At 47.5% G+C, this 15,000-nt stretch overlaps 1 protein-coding gene across 1 annotated transcript in view; it reads left to right on the forward strand.

Moving 5' to 3' along the window:
* LOC116352968 (LIM domain-binding protein 1-like) overlaps positions 1 to 15,000 on the forward strand; it is a 31,061-nt gene that overhangs the window by 3,735 nt on the left and 12,326 nt on the right. Inside the window, 2 exon segments of the mRNA XM_031820186.1 lie at positions 12,584 to 12,686; positions 13,146 to 13,190. Coding sequence (XP_031676046.1) covers positions 12,584 to 12,686; positions 13,146 to 13,190 — 148 coding nt within the window.

The raw sequence follows: 15,000 nt of genomic DNA on the forward strand, positions 1-15,000 counted from the left end.
TTTGTGTTTATTGAAGATGTCCTCTCACCGTTTGCTACTGTTGCAGTTACGCCAATTTATCATCAAATGCAGCTACCCAATCGATGCATTTTGCAACAATATGTGAACCCCCGGCGTTCGGATGTAGCTAGCTTGTAATGCTAACTACATGTAACATTGTAGCTAGCCAGTTAGCTTGGAGCTAGCTGACTTCTCATGTAGCCACAGCTGATGCTTGTCACTTTGTTGACAAACACTACTGTCCTTATACTTGTAGCTGACTACTACTGTAGTACACGCTTTCTTGTAAACAATCTAGCTAGCTATTTAATTTGTTATCCAATTAGAAATACTCCAGATATTAACTTCGAATGTAGCCATAGTAGGCTAGAGGCTTTGTAGTTTGTGAAATGATGGTTTTAGAATCTAGAATGGCATTTATTTATTATATATTCGTGAATGTTTAGGCTTTAGTTGTAATCGTGAATTCTCGAATGGAATTCCTCTGAGAATGTTGTGTTTGGCTCCCTGATCTGATGACAGGTCAGATTTACAGTCAGGGAAATCAGATTACCACCACCATCACATCTCAAAGACAGGAAGTTGCCCCTCTCTCTCCCCCCCTGTGTGTGTGTGTGTTGTTGTTGTTGTAAAGAGGGTAATTTGCAGCAGAGGAAGTGTGGCTTGTTGCTGATTTGATTTGGACTGACCCATCGTTTACCACCATGCAAAGGAACGGAGCTAATGGTTCTTTATACACACACACAAAGTGAAGGATCAGAGCTAATGGGTTTGTACTGTAGTCTTTTAGCTTGTAATGGAAATAATATTAATTAATTAATGTATCCATTAATTAATTAATGTATCCATTAATTTTGTTGTGATGCAGCTATTATCATAGGGTTATTGGCATTCCACAGAGTTGGGATATGGCCTGAAAACCATATATTTTTTTATATACTTATGGCCGATATCTATATATTTTTTTTAACGTTTTCTCTGAACAAGAGTTGTTGTGCAAATAAAGGCCAATACACTGCATTTTAAACAGTCAGCAATAATCTAATGAATTCAGGGCTTGTAAAATGTTTCCTTGGTTAAATATAAGCCTTCCACAACCATAAGAACTACTAAAAATTACATTTTTTGCAATACTCCTTGGCTTTCAAGTCTGTCTATGAAAATCCCCTTTTGTTACAAATGTAACCAGCTCCGTGCACTAATAATGGGCAACTTCTGGTAGCAGGCAGTATAGAAAATGAACTCATAAATAATCTCTCAAGCACAAGCCCAGGTGCTAGTGAGTAGCCAGCTAATATTTATATTTAGCTCCCGAGGAGCGCAGCGGTCTAAGGCACTGCATCTCGGTGCTAGAGGCGTCACTACAGACCCTGGTTCGATTCCAGGCTTCATAGGGCAGCGCACAATTGGCCCGGCGTCGTCCGGGTTTGGGTGGGGTGGGCCGTCATTGTAAATAAGAATTTGTTCTTAACTGACTTGCCTAGTTAAATAAATAAAAAACTGCTTGCTAACAAGGTGTAACGGTTGAACTGTTATGAATAGACCCCCCTGTCCGTCTCCATCTGTTGGAACAACAGCCTGTTCATTTTGTTAAGATGTTGAAGTCAAGTGGCTTCCTGGATAAGAAGATGCTTATTTCTCAGAATGAGAACAAGTTGCCAAATCCTTATATAATGTTTTTTTTATGCCCGTTGCACATTTATACGACTAGACCAGTGCTCCCAACCTTTTACGGTTACTGTACCACCAACTGAATGTTGCTCTGCCCGGACTACCACTCATGTACCTTTCACCAGTCTGCCTGTGATCTCATCAGTCTTCTCAAGCTCCCCCTGTGGATAGGCCAGGTACCCCCAGGGGTCCTAGTATCCCCAGATGGGAACCACTGGACTAGACAGCTAGCACATAACAGCATGTGGCTTAAATGCTGCTAGCGGTACGTGGTACCACAATGCCACGTGACAGAATCTGAGATACATGTTGATTGATTCTCCTGTTTTAGGAGGGTCTGCTCTACACGGTGGGAGTTGAGACATATAAAGGGTCAAAGTTAGAAAGGTTAACTCCTCTATTACAGTAAAATAACGTCTCTCTCTCCATCTCACCCATTCTGTTGGACCAAACCTCAAATGAAAGTAGAGAGTTGAAACTGCTTGTTGTCAGAGAGGAAGGAGGGATCTTTCCTCTTTGTTGTTGTGAGTGGCAGGGGGAGGGGCTTGGTGTCTGTGTGTGGGTGGGAAGATACTCAGTGTACACAGTACAGGAGGAGGAGGGGCTTGGTGTCAGTACAGGAGGAGGAGGGGCTTGGTGTCACAGTACAGGAGGAGGGGGGGCTTGGTGTCAGTACAGGAGGAGGGGGGGCTTGGTGTCAGTACAGGAGGAGGGGGGGCTTGGTGTCACAGCGGAGGGGGAGGGGCTTGTTGTCACAGCACAGGAGGAGGGGGAGGGGCTTGTTGTCACAGCACAGGAGGAGGGGGAGGGGCTTGTTGTCACAGCACAGGAGGAGGAGGAGGAGCTTGGTGTCACAGTACAGGAGGAGGGGGAGGGGCTTGTTGTCACAGCACAGGAGGAGGAGGAGGGGCTTGGTGTCAGTACAGGAGGAGGGAAGGAGACGAGACCAAACAGAAAATCCCTCATCAAAAAAATAGAAGATTGATTCTTGCAATACAGACATTTGTAACATCGCGCTAAAACACATATATCCATTTCATGAATCAGAATGTATCGACCAGCCCTAGTTCCATAATAAACAGTCAGGCTAGACCCAGTTTTGATACTTTGGTTTGAGTGAGATGGTGTTTTGGCAGTCATGATTACGCTCTCCTGTCGGTCTCTGGGTCTAGTCTATGCAAGTGTGTGTCTGTCCCTGGAAGATCCAGATTTTACTGTCTGTGTGTCTGAGACACTTTGTGTTCCTCGCTCAGCACAGTGACTGTATAGAGTCATGATAGGTGTGTGTGTCTCTGATAAATGTTTTATGAGACCAACCCTTTACGACAGAGGTGCTACTTCCTGTGTGTGTGTGTGTGAGTGATGAGGTCGAGGGAGTTCACTACCATTGTGTTGCCACCACCCTGCCGGCTGTGGCTTTGACAGGTAGATTGATGGAGGATGTTCTGAATAGGCATGCTACTCTGTCCTGTTGAGTGTGTGTGTGTGTGTCTGTGTGTGATTGTGTTCTGTTGATGTCAGGGAGGTGTGTGTGTGGGACTTCAGTCAGAGGGTACAGTGTGGTTAAGACAAAGCAAAAATCACCCACATACACTCCTTCCCTTGTCATCGTCATGGCAACTGTCAAGTTTCCATGACAGTAGTTTTCCATTGACCCAGGTTTATTTGACAAAAACAATGGGCCCAAAACATTATTCTGACACGTGTAAGGGACAGCTTTGGGACACATGTAGGGGCCAACTTTGGGACATGTGTAAGGGACATGTGTAAGGGACAGCTTTGTGACCCGTGTAAGGGACAGCTTTGGGACACGTGTCAGGGACAGCTTTGGGACACGTGTCAGGGACAGCTTTGGGACACGTGTCAGGGACAGCTTTGGGACACGTGTAAGGGACAGCTTTGGGACACGTGTAAGGGACAGCTTTGGGACACGTGTAGGGGCCAGCTTTGGGACACGTGTAAGGGAAAGCTTTGGGACACGTGTAAGGGACAGCTTTGGGACACGTGTAGGGGACAGCTTTGGGACACGTGTGAGTTCTACTGCACTCTGACTGTGATGTAGCCTCGGAGATTGTAGCCTCGGAGGAGAGATGATGGTGTTAATATTCACACTATAGGTCTATGAACACAACATCACCAAGGAATCAGTCTCATCATCATCAGTCACATAAGTGTTGTTGGATTAAAGCATCTGCTAAATGGCATTGTTGTTATTATTATTATTAGATAGTCTGCTGTATAGGCTATGTGAGATGAGGTGGGTCAATGGGTAGGGCCACACACACACAGTGAGCTGAGGCAGAAGACATCAACAATGAGGAGAGTTTCTATCAGACAGTACAGGTCATGACCTCTGGTCCAGGGTCAGGCTGTGTGAGTGACTTCTGGTCCAGGGTCAGGCTGTGCGTGTGTGACCTCTGGTCCAGGGTCGGGCAGCGTGGCTGTGGCAGTGACCTCTGGTCCAGGGTCAGGCAGCGTGGCTGTGTGTGTGACCTCTGGTCCAGGGTCAGGCTGTGTGTGTGACCTCTGGTCCAGGGTCAGGCTGTGGGAGTGACCTCTGGTCCAGGGTCAGGCTGTATGTGTGACCTCTGGTCCAGGGTCAGGCTGTGGGAGTGAGCTCTGGTCCAGGGTCAGGCAGCGTGGCTGTGTGTGTGTGACCTCTGGTCCAGGGTCAGGCTGAGTGTGTGACCTCTGGTCCAGGGTCAGGCTGTGGGAGTGACCTCTGGTCCAGGGTCAGGCAGCGTGGCTGTGTGTGTGACCTCTGGTCCAGGGTCAGGCAGCGTGGCTAGATGGTTGTTATGATAGAGAGTAGGAGGGGTAGTACTGGCTAGATGGTTGTTATGATAGAGAGTAGGAGGAGGGGTAGGACTGGCTAGATAATTGTTATGATAGAGAGGAGGAGGGGTAGGACTGGCTAGATGGTTGTTATAGAGAGAGGATGGGTAGGACTGGCTAGATGGTTGTTATGATAGAGAGAGGAGGAGGGGTAGGACTGGCTAGATGGTTGTTATGATAGAGAGGAGGAGGGGTAGGACTGGCTAGATGGTTGTTATAGAGAGAGGATGGGTAGGACTGGCTAGATGGTTGTTATGATAGAGAGAGGAGGAGTAGGACTGGCTAGATGGTTGTTATGATAGAGAGGTGGAGGAGTAGGACTGGCTAGATGGTTGTTATGATAGAGAGTAGGAGGAGGGGTAGGACTGGCTAGATGGTTGTTATGATAGAGAGGAGGAGGGGTAGGACTGGCTAGATGGTTGTTATGATAGAGAGGAGGAGGGGTAGGACTGGCTAGATGGTTGTTGTGATGGAGAGGAGGAGGGGTAGGACTGGCTAGATGGTTGTTATGATAGAGAGGAGGAGGGGTAGGACTGGCTAGATGGTTGTTATAGAGAGAGGATGGGTAGGACTGGCTAGATGGTTGTTATGATAGAGAGGAGGAGGGGTAGGACTGGCTAGATGGTTGTTATAGAGAGAGGAGGGGTAGGACTGGCTAGATGGTTGTTATAGAGAGAGGAGGAGGGGTAGGACTGGCTAGATGGTTGTTATGATAGAGAGGAGGAGGGGTAGGACTGGCTAGATGGTTGTTATGATAGAGAGAGGAGGAGGGGTAGGACTGGCTAGATGGTTGTTATAGAGAGAGAAGGGGTAGGACTGGCTAGATGGTTGTTATGATAGAGAGGAGGAGGGGTAGGACTGGCTAGATGGTTGTTATGATAGAGAGGAGGAGTGGTAGGACTGGCTAGATGGTTGTTATGATAGAGAGAGGAGGAGGGGTAGGACTGACTAGATGGTTGTTATGATAGAGAGGAGGGGTAGGACTGGCTAGATGGTTGTTATAGAGAGAGGAGGGGTAGGACTGGCTAGATGGTTGTTATGATAGAGAGAGGAGGAGGGGTAGGACTGACTAGATGGTTGTTATGATAGAGAGGAGGGGTAGGACTGGCTAGATGGTTGTTATAGAGAGAGGAGGGGTAGGACTGGCTAGATGGTTGTTATAGAGAGAGGAGGGGTAGGACTAGCTCGATGGTTGTTATGATAGAGAGAGTAGGGGTAGGACTGGCTAGATGATTGTTTTGATAGAGAGGAGGAGGGGTAGGACTGGCTAGATGGTTGTTATGATAGAGAGAGTAGGGGTAGGACTGGCTAGATGATTGTTTGATAGAGAGGAGGAGGGGTAGTACTGACTAGATGGTTGTTATGATAGAGAGAGTAGGGGTAGGACTGGCTAGATGATTGTTTTGATAGAGAGGAGGAGGGGTAGGACTGGCTAGATGGTTGTTATGATAGAGAGGAGGAGGGGTAGGACTGGCTAGATGGTTGTTATGATAGAGAGGAGGAGGGGTAGGACTGGCTAGATGGTTGTTATAGAGAGAGGATGGGTAGGACTGGCTAGATGGTTGTTATGATAGAGAGAGGAGGAGTAGGACTGGCTAGATGGTTGTTATGATAGAGAGGTGGAGGAGTAGGACTGGCTAGATGGTTGTTATGATAGAGAGTAGGAGGAGGGGTAGGACTGGCTAGATGGTTGTTATGATAGAGAGGAGGAGGGGTAGGACTGGCTAGATGGTTGTTATGATAGAGAGGAGGAGGGGTAGGACTGGCTAGATGGTTGTTGTGATGGAGAGGAGGAGGGGTAGGACTGGCTAGATGGTTGTTATGATAGAGAGGAGGAGGGGTAGGACTGGCTAGATGGTTGTTATAGAGAGAGGATGGGTAGGACTGGCTAGATGGTTGTTATGATAGAGAGGAGGAGGGGTAGGACTGGCTAGATGGTTGTTATAGAGAGAGGAGGGGTAGGACTGGCTAGATGGTTGTTATAGAGAGAGGAGGAGGGGTAGGACTGGCTAGATGGTTGTTATGATAGAGAGGAGGAGGGGTAGGACTGGCTAGATGGTTGTTATGATAGAGAGAGGAGGAGGGGTAGGACTGGCTAGATGGTTGTTATAGAGAGAGAAGGGGTAGGACTGGCTAGATGGTTGTTATGATAGAGAGGAGGAGGGGTAGGACTGGCTAGATGGTTGTTATGATAGAGAGGAGGAGTGGTAGGACTGGCTAGATGGTTGTTATAGAGAGAGGATGGGTAGGACTGGCTAGATGGTTGTTCTGATAGAGAGAGGAGGAGTAGGACTGGCTAGATGGTTGTTATGATAGAGAGAGGAGGAGGGGTAGGACTGGCTAGATGGTTGTTATGATAGAGAGGAGGAGGGGTAGGACTGGCTAGATGGTTGTTATAGAGAGAGGATGGGTAGGACTGGCTAGATGGTTGTTATGATAGAGAGAGGAGGAGTAGGACTGGCTAGATGGTTGTTATGATAGAGAGGTGGAGGAGTAGGACTGGCTAGATGGTTGTTATGATAGAGAGTAGGAGGAGGGGTAGGACTGGCTAGATGGTTGTTATGATAGAGAGGAGGAGGGGGTAGGACTGGCTAGATGGTTGTTATGATAGAGAGGAGGAGGGGTAGGACTGGCTAGATGGTTGTTGTGATGGAGAGGAGGAGGGGTAGGACTGGCTAGATGGTTGTTATGATAGAGAGGAGGAGGGGTAGGACTGGCTAGATGGTTGTTATAGAGAGAGGATGGGTAGGACTGGCTAGATGGTTGTTATGATAGAGAGGAGGAGGGGTAGGACTGGCTAGATGGTTGTTATAGAGAGAGGAGGGGTAGGACTGGCTAGATGGTTGTTATAGAGAGAGGAGGAGGGGTAGGACTGGCTAGATGGTTGTTATGATAGAGAGGAGGAGGGGTAGGACTGGCTAGATGGTTGTTATGATAGAGAGAGGAGGAGGGGTAGGACTGGCTAGATGGTTGTTATAGAGAGAGAAGGGGTAGGACTGGCTAGATGGTTGTTATGATAGAGAGGAGGAGGGGTAGGACTGGCTAGATGGTTGTTATGATAGAGAGGAGGAGTGGTAGGACTGGCTAGATGGTTGTTATGATAGAGAGAGGAGGAGGGGTAGGACTGACTAGATGGTTGTTATGATAGAGAGGAGGGGTAGGACTGGCTAGATGGTTGTTATAGAGAGAGGAGGGGTAGGACTGGCTAGATGGTTGTTATGATAGAGAGAGGAGGAGGGGTAGGACTGACTAGATGGTTGTTATGATAGAGAGGAGGGGTAGGACTGGCTAGATGGTTGTTATAGAGAGAGGAGGGGTAGGACTGGCTAGATGGTTGTTATAGAGAGAGGAGGGGTAGGACTAGCTCGATGGTTGTTATGATAGAGAGAGTAGGGGTAGGACTGGCTAGATGATTGTTTTGATAGAGAGGAGGAGGGGTAGGACTGGCTAGATGGTTGTTATGATAGAGAGAGTAGGGGTAGGACTGGCTAGATGATTGTTTTGATAGAGAGGAGGAGGGGTAGTACTGACTAGATGGTTGTTATGATAGAGAGAGTAGGGGTAGGACTGGCTAGATGATTGTTTTGATAGAGAGGAGGAGGGGTAGGACTGGCTAGATGGTTGTTATGATAGAGAGGAGGAGGGGTAGGACTGGCTAGATGGTTGTTGTGATGTAGAGGAGGAGTGGTAGGACTGGCTAGATGGTTGTTATGATAGAGAGAAGGGGTAGGACTGGCTAGATGGTTGTTATAGAGAGAGAAGGGGTAGGACTGGCTAGATGGTTGTTATAGAGAGAGAAGGGGTAGGACTGGCTAGGTGGTTGTTATGATAGAGAGAGGAGGAGGGGTAGGACTGGCTAGATGGTTGTTATGATAGAGAGGAGGAGGGGTAGTACTGGCTAGATGGTTGTTATGATAGAGAGGAGGGGTAGGACTGGCTAGATGGTTGTTATGATAGAGAGGAGGAGGGGTAGTACTGGCTAGATGGTTGTTATGATAGAGAGGAGGAGGAGGGGTAGGACTGACTAGATGGTTGTTATGATAGAGAGGAGGAGGGGTAGGACTGCTAGATGGTTGTTATGATAGAGAGAGGAGGGGTAGGACTGGCTAGATGGTTGTTGTGATGGAAAGAGGAGGGGTAGGACTGGCTAGATGGTTGTTATGATGGAAAGAGGAGGGGTAGGACTGGCTAGATGGTTGTTGTGATGGAAAGAGGAGGGGTAGGACTGGCTAGATGGTTGTTGTGATGGAAAGAGGAGGGGTAGGACTGGCTAGATGGTTGTTATGATAGAGAGAGGAGGAGGGGTAGGACTGACTAGATGGTTGTTATGATAGAGAGAGGAGGAGGGGTAGGACTGGCTAGATGGTTGTTATGATAGAGAGGAGGAGGGGTAGGACTGGCTAGATGGTTGTTATAGAGAGAGGATGGGTAGGACTGGCTAGATGGTTGTTATGATAGAGAGAGGAGGAGTAGGACTGGCTAGATGGTTGTTATGATAGAGAGGTGGAGGAGTAGGACTGGCTAGATGGTTGTTATGATAGAGAGTAGGAGGAGGGGTAGGACTGGCTAGATGGTTGTTATGATAGAGAGGAGGAGGGGTAGGACTGGCTAGATGGTTGTTATGATAGAGAGGAGGAGGGGTAGGACTGGCTAGATGGTTGTTGTGATGGAGAGGAGGAGGGGTAGGACTGGCTAGATGGTTGTTATGATAGAGAGGAGGAGGGGTAGGACTGGCTAGATGGTTGTTATAGAGAGAGGATGGGTAGGACTGGCTAGATGGTTGTTATGATAGAGAGGAGGAGGGGTAGGACTGGCTAGATGGTTGTTATAGAGAGAGGAGGGGTAGGACTGGCTAGATGGTTGTTATAGAGAGAGGAGGAGGGGTAGGACTGGCTAGATGGTTGTTATGATAGAGAGGAGGAGGGGTAGGACTGGCTAGATGGTTGTTATGATAGAGAGAGGAGGAGGGGTAGGACTGGCTAGATGGTTGTTATAGAGAGAGAAGGGGTAGGACTGGCTAGATGGTTGTTATGATAGAGAGGAGGAGGGGTAGGACTGGCTAGATGGTTGTTATGATAGAGAGGAGGAGTGGTAGGACTGGCTAGATGGTTGTTATGATAGAGAGAGGAGGAGGGGTAGGACTGACTAGATGGTTGTTATGATAGAGAGGAGGGGTAGGACTGGCTAGATGGTTGTTATAGAGAGAGGAGGGGTAGGACTGGCTAGATGGTTGTTATGATAGAGAGAGGAGGAGGGGTAGGACTGACTAGATGGTTGTTATGATAGAGAGGAGGGGGTAGGACTGGCTAGATGGTTGTTATAGAGAGAGGAGGGGTAGGACTGGCTAGATGGTTGTTATAGAGAGAGGAGGGGTAGGACTGGCTAGATGGTTGTTATGATAGAGAGAGTAGGGGTAGGACTGGCTAGATGATTGTTTTGATAGAGAGGAGGAGGGGTAGTACTGACTAGATGGTTGTTATGATAGAGAGAGTAGGGGTAGGACTGGCTAGATGATTGTTTTGATAGAGAGGAGGAGGGGTAGGACTGGCTAGATGGTTGTTATGATAGAGAGGAGGAGGGGTAGGACTGGCTAGATGGTTGTTGTGATGTAGAGGAGGAGTGGTAGGACTGGCTAGATGGTTGTTATGATAGAGAGAAGGGGTAGGACTGGCTAGATGGTTGTTATAGAGAGAGAAGGGGTAGGACTGGCTAGATGGTTGTTATAGAGAGAGAAGGGGTAGGACTGGCTAGGTGGTTGTTATGATAGAGAGAGGAGGAGGGGTAGGACTGGCTAGATGGTTGTTATGATAGAGAGGAGGAGGGGTAGTACTGGCTAGATGGTTGTTATGATAGAGAGGAGGGGTAGGACTGGCTAGATGGTTGTTATGATAGAGAGGAGGAGGGGTAGTACTGGCTAGATGGTTGTTATGATAGAGAGGAGGAGGAGGGGTAGGACTGACTAGATGGTTGTTATGATAGAGAGGAGGAGGGGTAGGACTGGCTAGATGGTTGTTATGATAGAGAGAGGAGGGGTAGGACTGGCTAGATGGTTGTTGTGATGGAAAGAGGAGGGGTAGGACTGGCTAGATGGTTGTTATGATGGAAAGAGGAGGGGTAGGACTGGCTAGATGGTTGTTGTGATGGAAAGAGGAGGGGTAGGACTGGCTAGATGGTTGTTGTGATGGAAAGAGGAGGGGTAGGACTGGCTAGATGGTTGTTATGATAGAGAGAGGAGGAGGGGTAGGACTGACTAGATGGTTGTTATGATAGAGAGAGGTAGGACTGGCTAGATGGTTGTTATGATAGAGAGAGGAGGAGGGGTAGGACTGGCTAGATGGTTGTTATGATAGAGAGAGGTAGGACTGGCTAGATGGTTGTTATGATAGAGAGAGGAGGGGTAGGACTGGCTAGATGGTTGTTATGATAGAGAGAGGAGGAGGGGTAGGACTGGCTAGATGGTTGTTATGATAGAGAGAGGTAGGACTGGCTAGATGGTTGTTATGATAGAGAGAGGAGGGGTAGGACTGGCTAGATGGTTGTTATGATAGAGAGGAGGAGGGGTAGGACTGGCTAGATGGTTGTTATGATAGAGAGAGGAGGGGTAGGACTGGCTAGATGGTTGTTGTGATGGAGAGGAGGAGGGGTAGGACTGGCTAGATGGTTGTTTTGATAGAGAGAGGTGGAGGGTTAGGACTGGCTAGATGGTTGTTATAGAGAGAGGAGGGGTAGAATGTGTATGGGGTCAGTTTAGGGGCGTAGAAGGAGGGGTGGCTGTGATGGGAGAGGGGATACAGGGCAGGAGCCGTGTGTGTACAAGAGTTATTGGTTTGGGCCCGGGAAATTGTTGTCCTGCACCTTTATGTTAGGAAAACTGTGGTGTGTGTGTGTGTGTGTGTGTGTGTGTGTGTGTGTGTGTGTGTGGCTGCTTACCTGTGAATGGGTGCAGCCAAGTGAAACTAAGGCAGAACTGGTCGTCCCTACTAGCGTCCACACACACACTGATCACTTAAAGATGCACTATGCAGATGTCGCTCTGCCATTTCCTGGTTGATAGAATTCTAATAGTTCGCTTCAGTTCATGTGACAAATGAAGCAGGTGTCGTGTGGAGACGTATTGTACCATGTAAACAGCTGTGAAATCCCCCTTTGAAGCCGGTGTACAACACCGAAAGTAAAGTCGTTAACAGATGTAGTCTGTTCGCCCCAAGAAGTGACACCATTTTAACTTGAACTATAATAACTAATTATGTGTTCTGTACGTGGGCTCTGTATTCAGTCGTTACAGTTGTAATGCTTTCTGTCTTTCAGTATTCAGCCGTTACAGTTGTAATGCTCTCTGTATTCAGCCGTTACAGTTGTAATGCTCTCTGTATTCAGCCGTTACAGTTGTAATGCTCTCTGTCTTTCAGTATTCAGTCGTTACAGTTGTAATGCTCTCTGTATTCAGTCGTTACAGTTGTAATGCTCTCTGTCTTTCTGTATTCAGTCGTTACAGTTGTAATGCTCTCTGTATTCAGTCGTTACAGTTGTAATGCTCTCTGTATTCAGCCGTTACAGTTGTAATGCTCTCTGTATTCAGTCGTTACAGTTGTAATGCTCTCTGTATTCAGTCGTTACAGTTGTAATGCTCTCTGTATTCAGTCGTTACAGTTGTAATGCTCTCTGTCTTTCCGTATTCAGTCGTTACAGTTGTAATGCTCTCTGTATTCAGTCGTTACAGTTGTAATGCTCTCTGTATTCAGTCGTTACAGTTGTAATGCTCTCTGTCTTTCTGTATTCAGTCGTTACAGTTGTAATGCTCTCTGTATTCAGTCGTTACAGTTGTAATGCTCTCTGTATTCAGTCGTTACAGTTGTAATGCTCTCTGTATTCAGTCGTTACAGTTGTAATGCTCTCTGTCTTTCTGTATTCAGTCGTTACAGTTGTAATGCTCTCTGTATTCAGCCGTTACAGTTGTAATGCTCTCTGTATTCAGTCGTTACAGTTGTAATGCTCTCTGTATTCAGTCGTTACAGTTGTAATGCTCTCTGTCTTTCTGTATTCAGCCGTTACAGTTGTAATGCTCTCTGTCTTTCAGGCTGTTCCTCCAAGTCATTCAAGCTGTACTCTCCGAAGGAGCCCCCCAACGGCAGCTCCTTTCCCCCGTTCCACCCCGGCACCATGCTGGACAGAGACCTGGGGTCAGTAGGATACACACCTGAAACGTTGTTGCAGTCTGTGTGTCATTTTGTGGTGTGTGTGTGTGTGTGTGTGTGTGTGTGTGTGTGTGTGTGTCTTTCTGAGTCGGGGTGAGCGGTTAGCTCCTCCCCTGAGATGAATTGTTACAGGAAGTCCTGCTAGCTCGTCCAGATCTCAGGGTGATGTGTGTGTGTGTGTGTGTGTGTGTGTGTGTCTTTCTGAGTCGGGGTGAGCGGTTAGCTCCTCCCCTGAGATGAATTATTACAGGAAGTCCTGCTAGCTCGTCCAGATCTCAGGGTGATGTGTGTGTGTGTGTGTGTTTGTGTGTTGACATGTCCAGGCTAACTGTCTCATCTGGTTCTTACAGATAACAGGCAACAGTTACAATTCACATTTTTGCGTGGAGAAAGACAAGTATTAATCTAGATGTTTCCTTGACAGTGTGTGTTCTCTCTCTGCAGCCCAACCCCCATGTACCCCCCCTCATACCTGGAGCCTGGAATAGGGTAAGACTGACCGTTTCTAGTCTGGATGTTTCTGGTCTAGATATCACAGACCTACATCCAAACTGGTTTACATACACTCAGGATGGAGTCATTAAAATTGGTTTACATACACTCAGGTTGGAGTCATTAAAACTGGTTTACATACACTCAGGTTGGAGTCATTAAAATTGGTTTACATACACTCAGGTTGGAGTCATTAAAACTGGTTTACATACACTCAGGTTGGAGTCATTAAAACAGTTTTTTTCAACCACTCCACAAATCTCTTGTTCACAAACTATAGTTTTGGCAAGTCTGTTAGGACATCTACTTTGTGCTTGACACAAGTCATTATTCCAACAAATGTTTACAGACAGATTATTTCACCTATAATTCACTGTATCACAATTCCAGTGGGTCAGAAGTTTACATACACTAAGTTGACTGTGCCTTTAAACAGCTTCGAAAATTCCAGAAAATTATGCCATGGCTTTAGAAGCTTCTGATTGGCTAATTGACATCATTTGAGTCAATAGGAGGTGTACCTGTGGATATACACTGCTCAAAAAAATAAAGGGAACACTAAAATAACACATCCTAGATCTGAATGAATGAAATATTCTTATTAAATACTTTTTTCTTTACATAGTTGAATGTGCTGACAACAAAATCACACAAACATTATCAATTGAAATCAAATTTATCAACCCATGGAGGTCTGGATTTGGAGTCACACTCAAAATTAAAGTGGAAAACCACACTACAGGCTGATCCAAGTTTTATGTAATGTGCTTAAAACAAGTAAAAATGAGGCTCAGTAGTGTGTGTGGCCTCCACGTGCCTGTATGACCTCCCTACAATGCCTGGGCATGCTCCTGATGAGGTGGCGGATGGTCTTCTGAGGGATCTCCTCCCAGACCTGGACTAAAGCATCTGTCAACTCCTGGACAGTCTGTGGTGCAACGTGGCGTTGGTGGATGGAGCGAGACATGATGTCCCAGATGTGCTCAATTGGATTCAGGTCTGGGGAACGGGTGGGCCAGTCCATAGCATCAATGCCTTCCTCTTGCAGGAACTGCTGACACACTCCAGCCACATGAGGTCTAGCATTGTCTTGCATTAGGAGGAACCCAGGGCCAACCGCACCAGCATATGGTCTCACAAGGGGTCTGAGGATCTCATCTCGGTACCTAATGGCAGTCAGGCTACCTCTGGCGAGCACATGGAGGGCTGTGCGGCCCCCCAAAGAAATACCACCCCACACTATGACTGACCCACCGCCAAACCGGTCATGCTAGAGGATGTTGCAGGCAGCAGAACGTTCTCCATGGCGTCTCCAGACTGTCACGTCTGTCACATGTGCTCAGTGTGAACCTGCTTTCATCTCTGAAGACCACAGGACGCCAGTGGTGAATTTGCCAATCTTGGTGTTCTCTGGCAAATGCCAAACGTCCTGCACGGTGTTGGGCTGTAGCCCAACCCCCCCTGTGGACGTTGGGCCTCATACCACCCTCATGGAGTCTGTTTCTGACCGTTTGAGCAGACACATGCACATATTTGGCCTGCTGGAGGTCATTTTGCAGGGCTCTGGCAGTGCTCCTCCTGCTCCTCCTTGCACAAAGGTGGAGGTAGCGGTCCTGCTGCTGGGTTGTTGCCCTCCTACAGCCTCCTCCACGTCTCCTGATGTACTGGCCTGTCTCCTGGTAGCACCTCCATGCTCTGGACACTACGCTGACAGACACAGCAAATCTTCTTGCCACAGCTCGCATTGATGTGCCATTCTGGATGAGCTGCACTACCTGAGCCACTTGTGTGGGTTGTAGACTCCGTC

This window comes from Oncorhynchus kisutch, unplaced genomic scaffold (genome assembly GCF_002021735.2).
Source record: "Oncorhynchus kisutch isolate 150728-3 unplaced genomic scaffold, Okis_V2 scaffold3072, whole genome shotgun sequence".
NCBI classification, from domain to species: domain Eukaryota; kingdom Metazoa; phylum Chordata; class Actinopteri; order Salmoniformes; family Salmonidae; genus Oncorhynchus; species Oncorhynchus kisutch.